This window comes from Syngnathus leptorhynchus, chromosome 15, assembly GCF_054491065.1.
Source record: "Syngnathus leptorhynchus isolate UIUO chromosome 15, UIUO_Slep, whole genome shotgun sequence".
NCBI lineage: Eukaryota > Metazoa > Chordata > Actinopteri > Syngnathiformes > Syngnathidae > Syngnathus > Syngnathus leptorhynchus.
This window is the reverse complement of record NC_141209.1, coordinates 5723103-5737076: the sequence shown is the minus strand read 5'-3', so window position 1 is coordinate 5737076 and position 13974 is coordinate 5723103. Positions and strand designations below refer to the sequence as shown.

General features: G+C 43.5%; 2 protein-coding genes across 3 annotated transcripts; both read right to left on the bottom strand.

The window, feature by feature from the left end:
• Positions 1-511: 511 nt before the first annotated feature.
• LOC147045314 (actin, alpha cardiac muscle) lies at positions 512-3577 on the bottom strand. 2 transcript variants are annotated; one of them, XM_085932521.1, is made up of 9 exons: positions 3546-3577; positions 2424-2574; positions 2225-2353; positions 1951-2061; positions 1771-1855; positions 1491-1652; positions 1236-1427; positions 982-1163; positions 512-913 (listed from the first exon to the last, which is right to left on the bottom strand). In XM_085932521.1, the coding sequence occupies exons 2-9, from the start codon at positions 2550-2552 to the stop codon at positions 770-772; spliced, it is 1134 nt and encodes a 377-aa protein (XP_085788647.1). In that variant the 5' UTR covers positions 2553-2574; positions 3546-3577; the 3' UTR covers positions 512-769. The 2 variants fall into 2 exon arrangements, with proteins under 2 accessions (XP_085788647.1, XP_085788646.1); XM_085932520.1 differs by having other exon boundaries at positions 982-1427.
• A 1703-nt stretch (positions 3578-5280) lies between these two features.
• On the bottom strand, positions 5281-13974 carry tonsl (tonsoku-like, DNA repair protein). Its single transcript, XM_085932671.1, has 28 exons — positions 13687-13974; positions 13476-13571; positions 12946-13088; positions 12674-12854; positions 12451-12580; positions 12187-12358; positions 11973-12087; positions 11639-11790; positions 11376-11528; positions 11177-11302; positions 10481-10679; positions 10349-10404; positions 10185-10274; positions 9908-9980; positions 9663-9826; positions 9454-9577; positions 9141-9379; positions 8513-8978; positions 8237-8439; positions 8052-8158; positions 7828-7984; positions 7682-7760; positions 7253-7560; positions 6415-6586; positions 6176-6351; positions 5965-6038; positions 5744-5877; positions 5281-5665 (listed from the first exon to the last, which is right to left on the bottom strand). Exons 1-28 carry the CDS (start codon positions 13709-13711, stop codon positions 5466-5468), a joined length of 4314 nt encoding a protein of 1437 aa, XP_085788797.1. The 5' UTR covers positions 13712-13974; the 3' UTR covers positions 5281-5465.

Below are 13974 nucleotides of genomic sequence, written 5' to 3'. Positions count from 1 at the left end.
ACTGTAATTTATCACATAAAATACGTAAAAGTCACATGCACACTCACACATGCATAAACACGTGCACACGCGCACACGTGCACACACGTGCACGCACGTGCACACACGTGCACACACATGCACACACATGCACACACATGCACACATGCACACACATACACACATACACACATACACACATACACACTCGCACACTGATACTTTTATGATTTATTTTACTAGACCAGTTTAAAGTGTATTGTTCCAATAAAACTGCATTCTACAATAAAAAAAATGCCAGAGTTGAGTGGGTAAAATACCAAGCAAAAGTACATCCATATTGGTATGTACGTGCTATAATGGTTAAATATTTTCTGTTTCTGAATGCTGATCTTTATTCATTATCTGTGTGTACGCATGGTCCAAGGAGGTTCTCAATTGCACAAATTAAAGTACAAACCTATTGATGAATGGAAGAATCAATCACATGTACATGTAGAAACTAGGAGAAGCATAAATCTGTGCAGACACGTTTGTAGAGAATGAGGCCCAAGGTTGCTTTTTATTATGCCAGGAAGTAACTGGGAATGACAGATGTGTATCACTGTGAATATACAACCATTATTTATCCGTTCCACTTAATCGTTTTTCAATGACAGCGCAAACAGCTTCATTGATCATGTAGCAAGACGACAAATCGGGACTCTCATGAGGGCTTCGTTTTATTACAACAGAATATGTATATACAGGAGACAATAGCGGACAAAGGCGAATGATATTGATTGTGTATTTAGAAACATTTCCTGTGGACAATGGAAGGGCCTGCTTCATCATATTCCTGCTTACTGATCCACATCTGCTGGAAGGTGGACAGGGAAGCCAGGATGGAGCCACCGATCCAGACGGAATATTTCCTCTCAGGTGGGGCAATGATCTACGGTAGGGATAAACATGACATTTAGTAATTTTGCAGCAGAAAAAGAATATTTTTTTTCTTTTTACCTTAATCTTCATGGTGCTTGGAGCCAGAGCTGTAATCTCCTTCTGCATACGGTCAGCAATACCAGGATACATGGTGGTACCACCGGACAGCACATTATTGGCGTAAAGGTCCTTACGGATGTCAATGTCACATTTCATGATGCTGTTGTAGGCGGTCTCATGGATACCAGCGGACTCCATACCTGATAGATGACAATCACAATGTAAGTTAAAAATAAAGAGGGAGAGAATCAAAACGAATGAGAGGAACTCACCAATGAAAGAGGGCTGGAACAGGGTCTCGGGGCAACGGAAACGCTCATTACCAATAGTGATGACTTGTCCGTCGGGGAGCTCGTAGCTTTTTTCCAAGGAGGAGGAGGAGGCAGCGGTGGCCATCTCATTCTCAAAATCAAGAGCCACGTAGCACAGCTTCTCCTTGATGTCACGCACGATCTCACGCTCGGCTAAGGCACGCGGTGATGAAGTTAGGGAATGACACCTATACATGGGCGATTAAGTGGGCTTACCAGTTGTGACAAAGGAGTAGCCACGCTCAGTCAGAATCTTCATCAGGTAATCGGTGAGGTCACGACCAGCCAGATCCAAACGCATGATCGCATGGGGCAGAGCGTAACCCTCATAGATGGGGACGTTGTGGGTCACACCATCGCCAGAGTCCAGCACGATACCTTTGACAAGAAGAAAAGAGAAAGAACGTCATTGAGTCCCAAATAAAAGAATAAAATCAATATTTATCTTTTGAGTGTACCTAATAAAAAGAGACTGGAAATATTGGATTGTACTAACCGGTGGTACGGCCAGAAGCATACAGAGACAGAACAGCCTGGATGGCCACATACATGGCAGGGACGTTGAAGGTCTCAAACATGATCTGCAAAATAAGGCCAGCAGGATGTTCAAATGAGGGAGTACACGTCAAGATAAATCACATATGTAACTTGTGATTTTCAATTTGTCATTTCTCACCTGTGTCATCTTTTCCCTGTTGGCCTTGGGGTTCAGAGGGGCTTCAGTGAGGAGGGTGGGATGCTCCTCAGGGGCTACACGCAGCTCATTGTAGAAGGTGTGGTGCCAGATCTGATTGACAAAAGACAACAACTGCTCTCAGGACTAAAACAACAACCTGGTCCTCGATGTTTGGTTAAAAATAGCTTTGCCGATTGTGCTCGTGTGAAATGTTCCCGATCCAGAAGGTCAGCTGCCACGTATGGCGTCAATGAGTGTCGATGTCTATACACACCTTCTCCATATCATCCCAGTTGGTGATGATGCCATGCTCGATGGGGTACTTGAGGGTTAAGATACCTCTCTTGCTCTGGGCCTCATCACCGACGTAGCTGTCCTTCTGACCCATACCCACCATCACACCCTGTAAAAAGAATCAACATGTTCAACTTGTATCCTTTTTTTTTTTTAATACAAAAAGTAGTCAAGCCAACCTGGTGGCGGGGCCTTCCAACAATGGAAGGGAAGACAGCACGGGGAGCGTCATCTCCGGCAAATCCAGCCTTGACCAAGCCAGAGCCGTTGTCGCACACAAGGGCGGTAGTCTCGTCGTCGTCACACATATTTAGGCTTCACTGGAGTGGTCTGACGTGTTAAGAGAAGAAAGACACTCATTGGATGTGTGGCATGAAGTGACTTTATAGTGACCTGCCGGTGATATCCTAAACTTTTATTAACTTAACAGTGCGACTTCAAAGATCTGACACTGGCATTTATATTTAGGGTGCTAATTAGACATGCCCTTGTACCCTCCAGTATTTTGATCTGGACCTTGTTGTAAAGCAGCAGCTGTGGGTAAAGTATGGTTCAATCTGTTCTTCCATTTCATCCGTCGAGAATTAGCGAGAGTCCTGTAATAATATGTACTGTAGACAATTCGTGTTGGCTGTGTTAATATTAATTAAAAAAAAAAAAATTCTGAAAAATGGGTTAATTAAAGCATCAATATAAATACAATAAAAAATATACAGTAAATTATATTAGTGAAATTACAATTTTTGCCTATTGCATAAAAATTAAGCCTTTTTTTAACCTTCTTCCTTTATGGCCACACCCATCTGTCAGTTTTCCAAAATCCAATAGCCACCCTCGAGCCCCTACTGATACCATATCTCCATGATTGTTCCTAGAAGCTGCTGAGGTAGCACCAAAAAGGGTCATAACAGTGAGAGAGAAAGAGAGACCTATGGTCTATTTTAGGCCTTCACAGTAGTTGACACAAGTGACCTCTCCCGCCTATTTCAGATCTGCCGGCATCCAGCTGTTTCCTCACTTTACCACTTTTGTTTTACTACATCACCCCTGCTACCACTTAACCCTGTTTATGGGTTAACAGGAGCAAGCACAACTCTTTAACAGCGTGCAATGAAATTGGGCACCAAATATTATCGATGTTCATGAGGACATTTCACCATAGCAATCAATTGTTTCAGATAACTAAAATCAAGTAATCCTTTTTGTGGTAATAATGTTTAACAGATGAAATCACATTTTTTCCATGTTTAAAATGAACTTAATGAACACAATAGAAAGAAGACTCCAAGAAGCATACTCACCAAGGTGCACTTGTAGACGGATGCTTCCACTGGGACAAGGACCGAGGCTGAGATGAGTTCCTTATATAAGACCCCTTCAGTCTGTGGCTAGGGGGCGTGTCTGAAAGTCCACACAAGTCCAAATAAGTGCTGCTAGAAAAGAAATGTACAGGCCAGACTGAAGAGTGTTTAGCAAATAGGGATGTGACTGCTACACAGTAAAATTATGTGCAGTTATGATCACAGATATACAAGGCGAGTCCACACACCCTGCAGCAGTTGAACAGAAATCTGAGCAGATTCCTTCACTCATTTGAGAGGGAAACAAGAATATTAGAAGTAAATCTCAATGTATGCATAAACTGTATACAATCTACAATTTATTGCATCAAATTTTATTAAATTATTCACTCTCTTGATTGCAAATGTCATTTAATCTACTGCATAAGAGGTTTTGCATCATAGTTTTTTTTCCAATGTATGATAGTTATTACAGGACGCCAGACGATTTTTTTTTTTTTTTTTTAAACTAGTGGTACAAAGCTCCAGACTAACTTTTCTTATCTATGAGTACAGTTGCAAAAAAATGTTTTTTTAAATTCAAGAATAACAATTACAGACAAAAAATAACAAACTGATCACATATAGTAGATCCAAAAAATTGACTTGCAGTCTCAAATATTAGGAGCAAAATGTCACCATTTATGGGCAGTCTGGCACCCTGCATTGTATACAAGTTGTGATTTATAAATCTAAATTACATCCTATGAAATTAACACGGGAGATCCCTGCTTCAAGTGTTATTTTGAGCCACGGTGTGTAACTTTAGTTCCAAGTCACTCGTTTCATTTCCAACACTCACTCTGATGACCCAGTCAAGGTAGCGCCGCTATTCTCTTGTTAAGGAAATGAAAACATTGCATATGTGTGTGTGAACCATGCGGCTGGTATGTGCGCTGAGCCTCCGCCATGCGCGCAACAGCTGATGGTAAAGCCCGAGTGTGCTCACACTGTGTGTGAGTGGCTGTCAAGAGTTTCAGAGCTGCGCCCTGATTGGCTCAGCTTTCTCCTTCTAGGGTTATGCTCAGCAGCAGAGTCATTGATGAGCAGCCACTGAGGTTCCTGAGCTTCCTGTTGCCAAGATGAGCTCCATATTTGTGCGGCCCACATAACTGATTATTTTCTTTGATGTATAGTGAACCTTATGAGGTAAACTCCTCGCCTCGGGGAATGCCGCAAACATTCCCCGAGTGCAGAAATGTAGCATCAAAGATATAAATCATTCGCTTTGCAAATACTGTACTACAATAGCATGCATCGTCTGTGCGTATATTGTTTTTGTTTCAGTCATTTGAGAGATGGAGACTGAGATATATAATAGTTGGAAGGGGGGGGGGGGGGTATGTGGTAACATTGTTTGGTAGTGACCTCCACCATTCCTTTCCAAACATGTAGAGAAGGTCATTGCAGTGTGACGTGAGCTTTCTCTAGATGGGTAAAAAGGTAGAGTACAATTAATCAGTGCATCCACTGGCTGCCATTCATACAACGCCGCAATAGCTTTGTTTAACAGCCCCGGGATTTTAGACTGAGCAAATTATCATTATTTTAAATTACAATATCATCTTTTTGTGACATTTTAGTAAAGTGGTGTATAATAAATTGTGTAAAGCTAAAGCCACTATTTAGGGACAAGAGGTAAATTGGCATCCCTACATGTTGAATTCATAAATAATTAAACAAATGTGTTCTTACATCATGACAAACTTGATCCTCTTTAATTGTTCTCCTTGTTTTTTTAACAAGTACAAATCTAAAACAAAACATTTATATAAAAAAATACAATCACATAAATAAGTTAAACATGGAAGTAGTCACACAAAAATGAGAATTGTTAGATAAAATATTGCTGCATTCCACTAAATATCTGCTACCGTAAAGTCACGAGGTGGCCGTAGTAGAGAGGAAGCACGCTGCTTTTCGGTCTAAAAAATAACCGTGAGGTTGATGACTGCCCCAGCTTTGCTTTAAAGCCTGCCGGTCCAGCTTGTTGAGTCCTTGAGAGCAAAGACGCAGGTCTTGGACCAATTCTGACAAAGTGTCCAGATCCTCGCTATCCAAAGGCCCTGACACCTGGCAACCTGATGGTGGTGCAACAAATAGAATTAAAGTATCCATACTGGACACACTTTGATTTGGTACAACCATAAAGAAAGTACCTTGAAGGTTTAGTAGCGTCAATGGGCGATGTGCTTCTCGGAGGGCGCTGAGGATGCTGTGGAATCCTACTGAGGTGATGGATGGGTTTCCTGACAGGTCCAACTCTACTAGGTTTGGACATGTAGAGAGACACCTAAAAAGACGACAAGATCATTTTGACAAAGAATACATAGACGTGCATACATCTTTAGACACTTAGTCTTTGCAATGTTGGACAAACCTGGCCATGGTCGCTACACTGATGTCGGTTAAACCATTAGCTGCCAGACTGAGGTGTGTTAGTGAACAGTTCTCCTAAGGACGAAAACATTTTTATTGTACATCATGATCATGTACTTTGTAATACATACAGTCGATAAAAAAATCTGTACATTTATCGGTCCATTCAGGGTGCAGGTTTACCTTATGTTATGACACACTAGTGCTTGTACCTGTGACAGGAGAACAGTGAGGTGTTCCAGCGCTGGGTGATCGGTGGTGCCCCTACGCACAGCCGACAGGTCCAAATGTGTGAGCGTGTGCAGAGGTAGCGTTTTCAGCACAAGCTCAAATCCCGTGGAGCCCAGTGCATTGTGGGAAAGACACACTGAATTCAGGTGGCCTGTGGCTGTGGGAACAATATCAATATAGTCATTTACTGTGTATCAGTTGATAGCACAAATGTTGCCACCTGTTAGAGCGCTGGCGAGAAGCAAGCGATGTTGCTGCAGGAAGCGAGATGTCAGGCAGCAGCCGCGTAGAGACAGCTCAGCCAAGAGCGGGCAGGAGGACAGCAGTGAAGACAGAGCCTCCGATATACTGTCACCCAGCGGGTTCAGGCTGAGGTTCAACTCCTTCAGACACTAGCAGGAAACACAAAGAACAATGTTTTGAAACAGTCACAAGTTTCCAATACATCTATAATGCATTGCTTTTTAAATGCGTGTATGTTATCTTTGGCAAAATTCAGGGTGGATGTAGGTCAAGTTCCCAAAAATGTTCTGGAAAAATATGCCTCAAATGTCAAACAAAACATCGTGTGGGACTGCAAAAAAAAAAAAAAAAATCTCTACCTTGTTGACAAAAGCATCTAAAATTAACTTGTGTGTTTTCTTTTTCTTCTAATTTTATGGTGTCACCCCAAGTGAGGGCGAAGAGGCAAACAAATAACCATAACAAGTAAATAACTTAATTCAATATCAATTACATATTTGTATGTGATTTAGATCAAACATATGATAATAAATAGTACACTCCACTACACAATTGCTTATTGCAGCAATATTCCACTAGGGGACAGCATCATGCTGTTAAGGCTTTATTTTTCTATTTTCATTGTCTGCCAGGCATCTTCACTAGGCAGCTTTACTTAATTTTAGTTTTGTTACACAGTTGTTAAATTCTCTTCATACTTTTATGAAACTGCATCACAGAATAGATTATGTTCAGCTTGAAGTTCTTACTGTATATTTGTTTGAAAAAAAAAAAAAAAAAGTGGGATTCATCACAATCTGGATCAGAGCACTTACTGGAAATGCAGGATGGTTGAGTCCCTCTAAGGCTTTTGCTGCATTCTCAAGCCCCACTCCTGTGACCTGATTGGACGAAATGTCCAGCACACAGAGCCGAGGCATGGTGGCGGCGGTGGCGACCAGCTCGCCGAGGAGCTTATCGTCGAGACGGTTGCCTGACATGCGCAGCTCGGTGAGGCTGTCCTGCAGTTTGAGGGCACGGAGAAGAGCGGCGAGGGATGACGCGGCCAAGCCGAGTCCGCACGCTGACACAGAGGAGCTCCCATCCTGCACCTCGCACAGCCGGCTGACACGCTTGTTTTCCTCTGCGGGGACAAACGCGTTGGTTATTTTATTTCCACCATTTTTATGCTTAAATCTTGTGAGATCAAAAAAATATCTAGAACATATAAGTGAGTTAAAAGCCAACTTTTCATGGTTGCTCACCCACTGCCAGGCTGACGCATGCCTTCTTGTAGCGCTCTTGTAGAGGGGGAAGGTCCCAAGACAACACTTCAGCCAACACCTGCGACATCACTCCTGATCAGTCTTCATGTTGTTAGGACAAAGATGTCCGTGAATGCGGTCCAAACCTCCTCGTTGGTGTGCAGGATAGTCAAAAGAAGGTCGTGCGGGGATAGCAGAGCGCCCTCTTTCTGCAGCGACAGACGAGGTAGCAAGCCACACTTGTGGTAGTAACGTTGCGCTGCCTGGTCACAGAGCCACGAGACCGTGCAAGATTCGGCCTCGCTGCAGTAGATGACAGATTAACATCATGATATAAAATCGACTGAATGTTTTCGTTGTGTCGTCTAACCTTTGCGGAACTGGGATGAGGAAGACGTCGTCCTGAACTCTGACCCTCATCCTTATTGGCGGAGGCAGTGAAATAGGGGTGGAAGGAGCCGGCCTCTGAGTCAGAGGCTGAAAGGAGACAATTTTACACTGAAATACAAAATTTGTAAAGAATAAATACCTGAAAATATATTCTTTTTCTCAGACCTGCATGTGCGTTAGATGAGGTGGCGGAGGAGTCTCAGGTCTCGCTTCGTCATCTGTCAAGGTGGGGCTATGTGACCTGTTGACTTCTCGTCTGCCCAAACGAACCATACCGGGCATTTGAGTCATTTTCACCTGCTGAGGCTTCACGGAGCTGTTTCTTTTCACAGAGGGGCCCTTGTTACTATATGGCACAAGTGTAGAACCTGAAAGAATACAAATAAATCACGTAGAAACTATGGACACAATAAAGAGATAAAATATTTCCTGTGGTCTCACTCCTGTAGGACATCTGAGGGGTTAGCGCTCTTGCAGTTGAAGATACAGTTTTGTCCTCCCATGCTCCATTTTGCTCAAGTCGAAACCTTTTCTTTTTGGGCTGACTTTCTACCAAATCATCCACCAGCCAGTCGTCAGCCAGATAGTCCTCCTCTGCAACCAGAGCAGATTTGCTGCTGGATAAAAGGCCAGGCATGACGGGGGTGTGAGGTTGTGTTGAGCGGCCTTGCAGGAGAGTTTTAGCGCTACCCAGTCCTCGAATGGCGCTTTGGTACTCGTCCTGGGCAAAGACGAAGGAAGCTGGTGGATCTTGTCCGCTTTCCATACTGAGGGTGGTAATTGCCTCTTGATTTGGAGTTGGTTCTTTTTGACATTGAGCTGCTGGGACTGAAAGTCTTTGGCGGACCGGATGTAGGGGACTAACAGGGCTGTCGGAGTCGCTGTCATCTGAAGAGCTGGTCTTATTCTGAAAAGAAATTTCCCCTTTTTAATTCCACTCACAAAAAAAAAAAAAAATCATTTCCTTTCAATTGTCATGTACAGATTATCGGTCACAATAAAGCTGCATGGATAACAAATTGAGGCAGGGTGTTGATAATCATTATATCAATACACCAAGTGTGATTACCCCATAAAGAAGAGCGGCCTCGGTCCCTCTGGCACCGAATCGCTTTGATGAACTGCCGAGCTGCCGTTTCTTGACGCTTGGATAAGCATTGGCTTCTAACCGATTGCTGCTGCTGGGCCAGTCTTGGCTGGAGGCACAACCCCCTTCCGAGGATGAAAGTGGTTCTGAGTTTTCGGCATCAAACAGCTGGCTGTCTTGCAGAGCGTCGAAAGGTTTGGGAGGGGGAGCAGCGACGAGCACTGTGGACGGAAAGGGAATGAAATCTGATTTAAGAAAATGTTTTGGCTGGGTGAAAAAAAAAAAAATGAATTACCTCCTCCTGACATCGCCTTCTTTAGAAGTCGCTCTGTAGCTGCACACTCTTGCTTGGCCTCGTGGTCTAGCTCCTTATTGTATGTCCTCTGCCAATGACGGAGGGTGTCCATTGCAGTATCACCCTGACAGACAAGCAATGGGTCAAGGTTTTATGAAGGTGACTCATATTCACACCGAGACAGCAAGTACAAAAGAATATAAACACACCTTAGCGTTCCGGAGGTTGATGGAAGCCCCTCGTTCCACTAGGAGTCTGGCCACCGGGAAATTGCCGCAGGTCACGGCGTCATGGAGAGGAGTCACGCCCTCACACAAGTTGCCACCCTGGTCGTTTATATTGGCGCCGTGGTCCAGCAGCACGGCCACGATGTCTGGATGAAAATGAAGGAGGCAGAGATGGAGGGCTGGCTATTTTCTCAAAGAAACATATAAACGGGAATTTTATGAGTTACCATAGTGACCATGGTTGCAGGCCTCGTGCAGGGGAGTCCAGCCGCAGTAGTCTCTGGGGTTCACTGGGTGGCCCTGACAGCGGTGGAACAGTTTGTAAAATTCACGGTTTTGTACGTATCTCTGTTTTGAGCTCACGGTATGCATCAACTCTAAAGAAGTAACGCTAAAAATAAATTATGACTCGCAATGTTTTGTTGCTATGGTAACTAAGGTCATGCTATGACTGCATTCATGAAAAATTTATATTTTACATGTTTGAATCTATCTTGGACTCACCTGCTCTACCAGATACTGGACTTGCTTCAAGTTGCCGTCTATGCATGCCCTGTGGAGGGACGTCTCACCCTTCTCATTCCTCTTGTTCCACTACAGAAAGAAACAATGCAGAAGAAATTGATCACTCAAGTTGTGGGAGAGAAATAACGCTTCTTCTCTCTCACCCGTCCTGCTTTCCTCCTTCCGGACACCATCTTGTCATATCCCTCCAGGTCGTCATCTGGAAACAATAGAAAGCATTTAGAGACCAATTTAGGAGTGTTGTGTGGGGGGGGGGGATATCTGAACAGGCCAACCTGAGTCTGAGAGCACAACATCACTATCATCCAGTGGTTCACTGTAGTCCATTTCCTCATCGACATCCTCCTCTCCATCACTCCCATCTGGGGTCCAGCCATTAGAAGCACACAGCTCCAGCAATTTAGCTTCTGTGTCATTTGCGTCTGACGAGCTCTTTCGCTTTTGGGTTGCCAACCATAGCCTCAAAACACGCTTCTGTAAGGGAGGGATGCACATGCACATTTAGAAAAGTGTTCCATGCTGCCCGCAGCGAAACAATTACCAAAATATCAGAAGCAGCTATCAGTGCAAGAGTCTTCAGAAATAAATGTCATCACAAAAAAAGAATTCTGCAAAGGCGCACAATCCTGATGTAAAGGCTCTCTGCTACCATGGGAACACGGATCATAAACTGCAGTTTTTATCGAGGTAGGTGGGATGTCTTTTTCTGTGACTGGACTCATCTTGGCTGTGTTTGAGATGTTACAAGGATGGGCATGGTAACCGATGGTTAAGAATCGATTCAAAAGGCAGAATACGATGAATTATCAATTGATTTAAAGACAGTCCTGGATTAATTCAGTGAAATACTTTACTGTAACCAGTCGATTCAGTGTCTAACATTTTGCGGTCAGCAATGGAAAGTTGATTCAGAGCTAATCAGACATTCCGAGATTCTCCCGCATGAACGCTCCCATCAGAGGCCTACTCACCTGTAACCTGGCCTGCCCACACATGTGAGCGCAACGAAACGCCGTATTGTAGCTGTTGTCCTGATCCTCAGGGGGACTGCCACTCTCCTCCTGTGCCGCTGCGATGTTTAACCAAGTGCTACATTCCTGACACACGCACAGATGAGGGTTGACGTGCGAACGAGAAATTCCCCCCCCCATCAATCGGAAATCGGATTACCTCGGCCGGGCTGCCCTGCCGTAACGCCAGCTCCTGCTTGTAGTGATGCACGGCCTCGCTGTGCCGCCGTAGGTCAGTGAAGGTGGCGGCCAGTGACACGTGGATGACTGCCAACTCGCGTGCGGGCTTCCCTAACTCCTCAGCTCCTTTAAGCTAATTAATTAGCATTCATTTAAAATCCGGATGCATTCATTTAAAAAGTCCATTTAGAGATCACACTTAAAATGTAATTAACTGAAACGTGCAGAAAAAAGAAAAATGACCTGAGCTCGATATGCATCCAGGGCTTTGTGAAAGCAGCCGACCTTGCAGTTGAGATCTCCTAGCTGTTCCGCCAGCCCTATGGCCTCATGGGAGCTTAGTTTTCTGGCTTGATTTTCCCCCAACTCCTCTTCGAGCTTAAAACCCCGGTCGGCTATGGGAGTGATTTTAAAAAAAAAAATAAGTGTCACAAGTCAAGCAACACAGTTAAATGCAATGTATATTGTTAATAGCATTTCGAGAACAGTCAATAAACAAATAATGGCTTGACACTTTTACACTAGTTAAAAATAAATTGAATGTAGTGTATATAAAAAAACAAGTGAGCTCCTTTACCATATTTAAACATTTTCTTCATTGCCTGTTTGTCCTGTTGCTGCTGTGGACCCAACAAGAGGGCTTTTTTAAGGGATCGTCTTGCAGCTACAAAATCACCCAAAGAAAGCTGAACCTGTGTGTGTTAAGAAAATGGAAAAAAAAAAAAAAAGGCAGAAAATTAATTATTTCATTTTAACACCCCCCATCTTATTATCTCTTTTCAAGTTGTCACCTTGCCAATGCAGTGGAAGCACTCGCTTTCGCTAAACTTGTCCTTCATCTTTCGGGCACATTCCTTGGCCTGCTCGAGACAGCGCACCGAGTTGGAGTGCTGGCCATTGCGGAAGAAGATGTTTCCCAGGTTGTAATTTGCCCGATAGAGATCCTCGAGCAGCCCACTCTTCCTTTTTTAAGAGCAAAGGAGAAGAGCGTTAACAGCAAGCACAAAGGCCAAGATAATTGTTGACTGTTGAGATTACACACTCTCAGCTCTTACTCTGCAATGAAGACACTACGTCGGATGAACTCGCTGCAGCGTTCGGGCTCTCCCAGGTGGTCATGAACCAAACCGAGATTGAGAAAAAGTCGAGCCTTCATTTCATGAATCTCTCGCTCTGGTACTGTCCCTTAAAAAAACACACAGGGGCAGGTAAAGGTTACTTTGTTATTAGTATTTTTTTTGTAAACAAAAGGAGCGGAGAGCAGCAGCAAGTTCATACCTTGAAGATCATCTACAATATTGAGGCTCTTTCTGAAAGCATCTTCTGCTTGTTTGAGACTTTTCCTCGATTGGTCAGATTCGAAACAGAAGAGGTAAGTCCGTCCTATCGTGGCGAGCGCCCGTTGCTCCTCTGTGTGATCTCCAACAGAGCGAGCCAAGTCCAGATGAAGGCGCTGATGCTACACAAGACAAAGATACACATAACACATTTGTGTGGTCTAGATATTCTGTTTGCAAGTGAATATTTATATTTAATGTACATGAACTCACTTTAAGTGCAGTCTCGATGTTCCCCAGCTCTGCATAGCACTCTCCGATCTTACGATTTGCCACGGCGCGTCCGATTACGTCGTTTAACACTTCAGACAAAGACAATTCCTGCTGGTGCTCCTCAATAGCAGCTTCATAGTCACCTGGATGAGAGAACCCCCCACACAATCCACACCAAAACAACTAATTGAGCACTGAATTATTAGAAATACATCGTATACTTGATCCAATAATATTTCATACATGAATTTGTACAAAATACAATTCCTCTCAATGAATGCACATGCAGAGATTATACAGATGAATAGGATTTACAAGACGACCCTATTTGCGTAACACAAAGGTGGATATGATTATTATTCTGATTCTTCTTCTTGTTATCATAATTATTAACTAATTAGATTTATAGATCACCTTTACCACCAGCATGCGATGTTTTGAAGACAATTCAACTGAGACGAAACTTTTGCACTCGATATTGTGGTGATTTATATCCGTGAAGCAAGGGTAAAAAGAAATCGAGCACTTACCGTTTCTTGAAAGCAGTTCTCCAAGCTGATTGCAGATGTTAGCCTCTTCTTTTATGTTGTTGCTGTCTTGGGCTTTGCTTTTTGCTTTCTCCAACACTGCACAACAACAATCGCCGCCAATGACAACATCAAGAACGTAACAATCACTGGTGTCAACAATCGCGACGTGGTGAAAAAAGCAAACCAGCAGATCGATCAAGAGAATACTTACACTTTTTCTCCCGTGAAAAATTCATCCTGAACTTCTTCAAGCAAGCCAAGACAGTTACTAACTTGCTAGCAAATGACTGACTGATCTTGGTGGAGCGCGCTCAGCTGTATGTTGCGTCGAAAAAAAACAAATTGTGACTGACTGACAGACAATTTTACGCGTATTTTACATTAAAATACATAGTTGCCGGTAGTTTACATGGCTGATCGCAAACTGGTACTGGTGATCAGAAACATCGCCGTTTGACACGATCATATGTTGCCTCTCTTAGGAAACTTCGCAAAACCC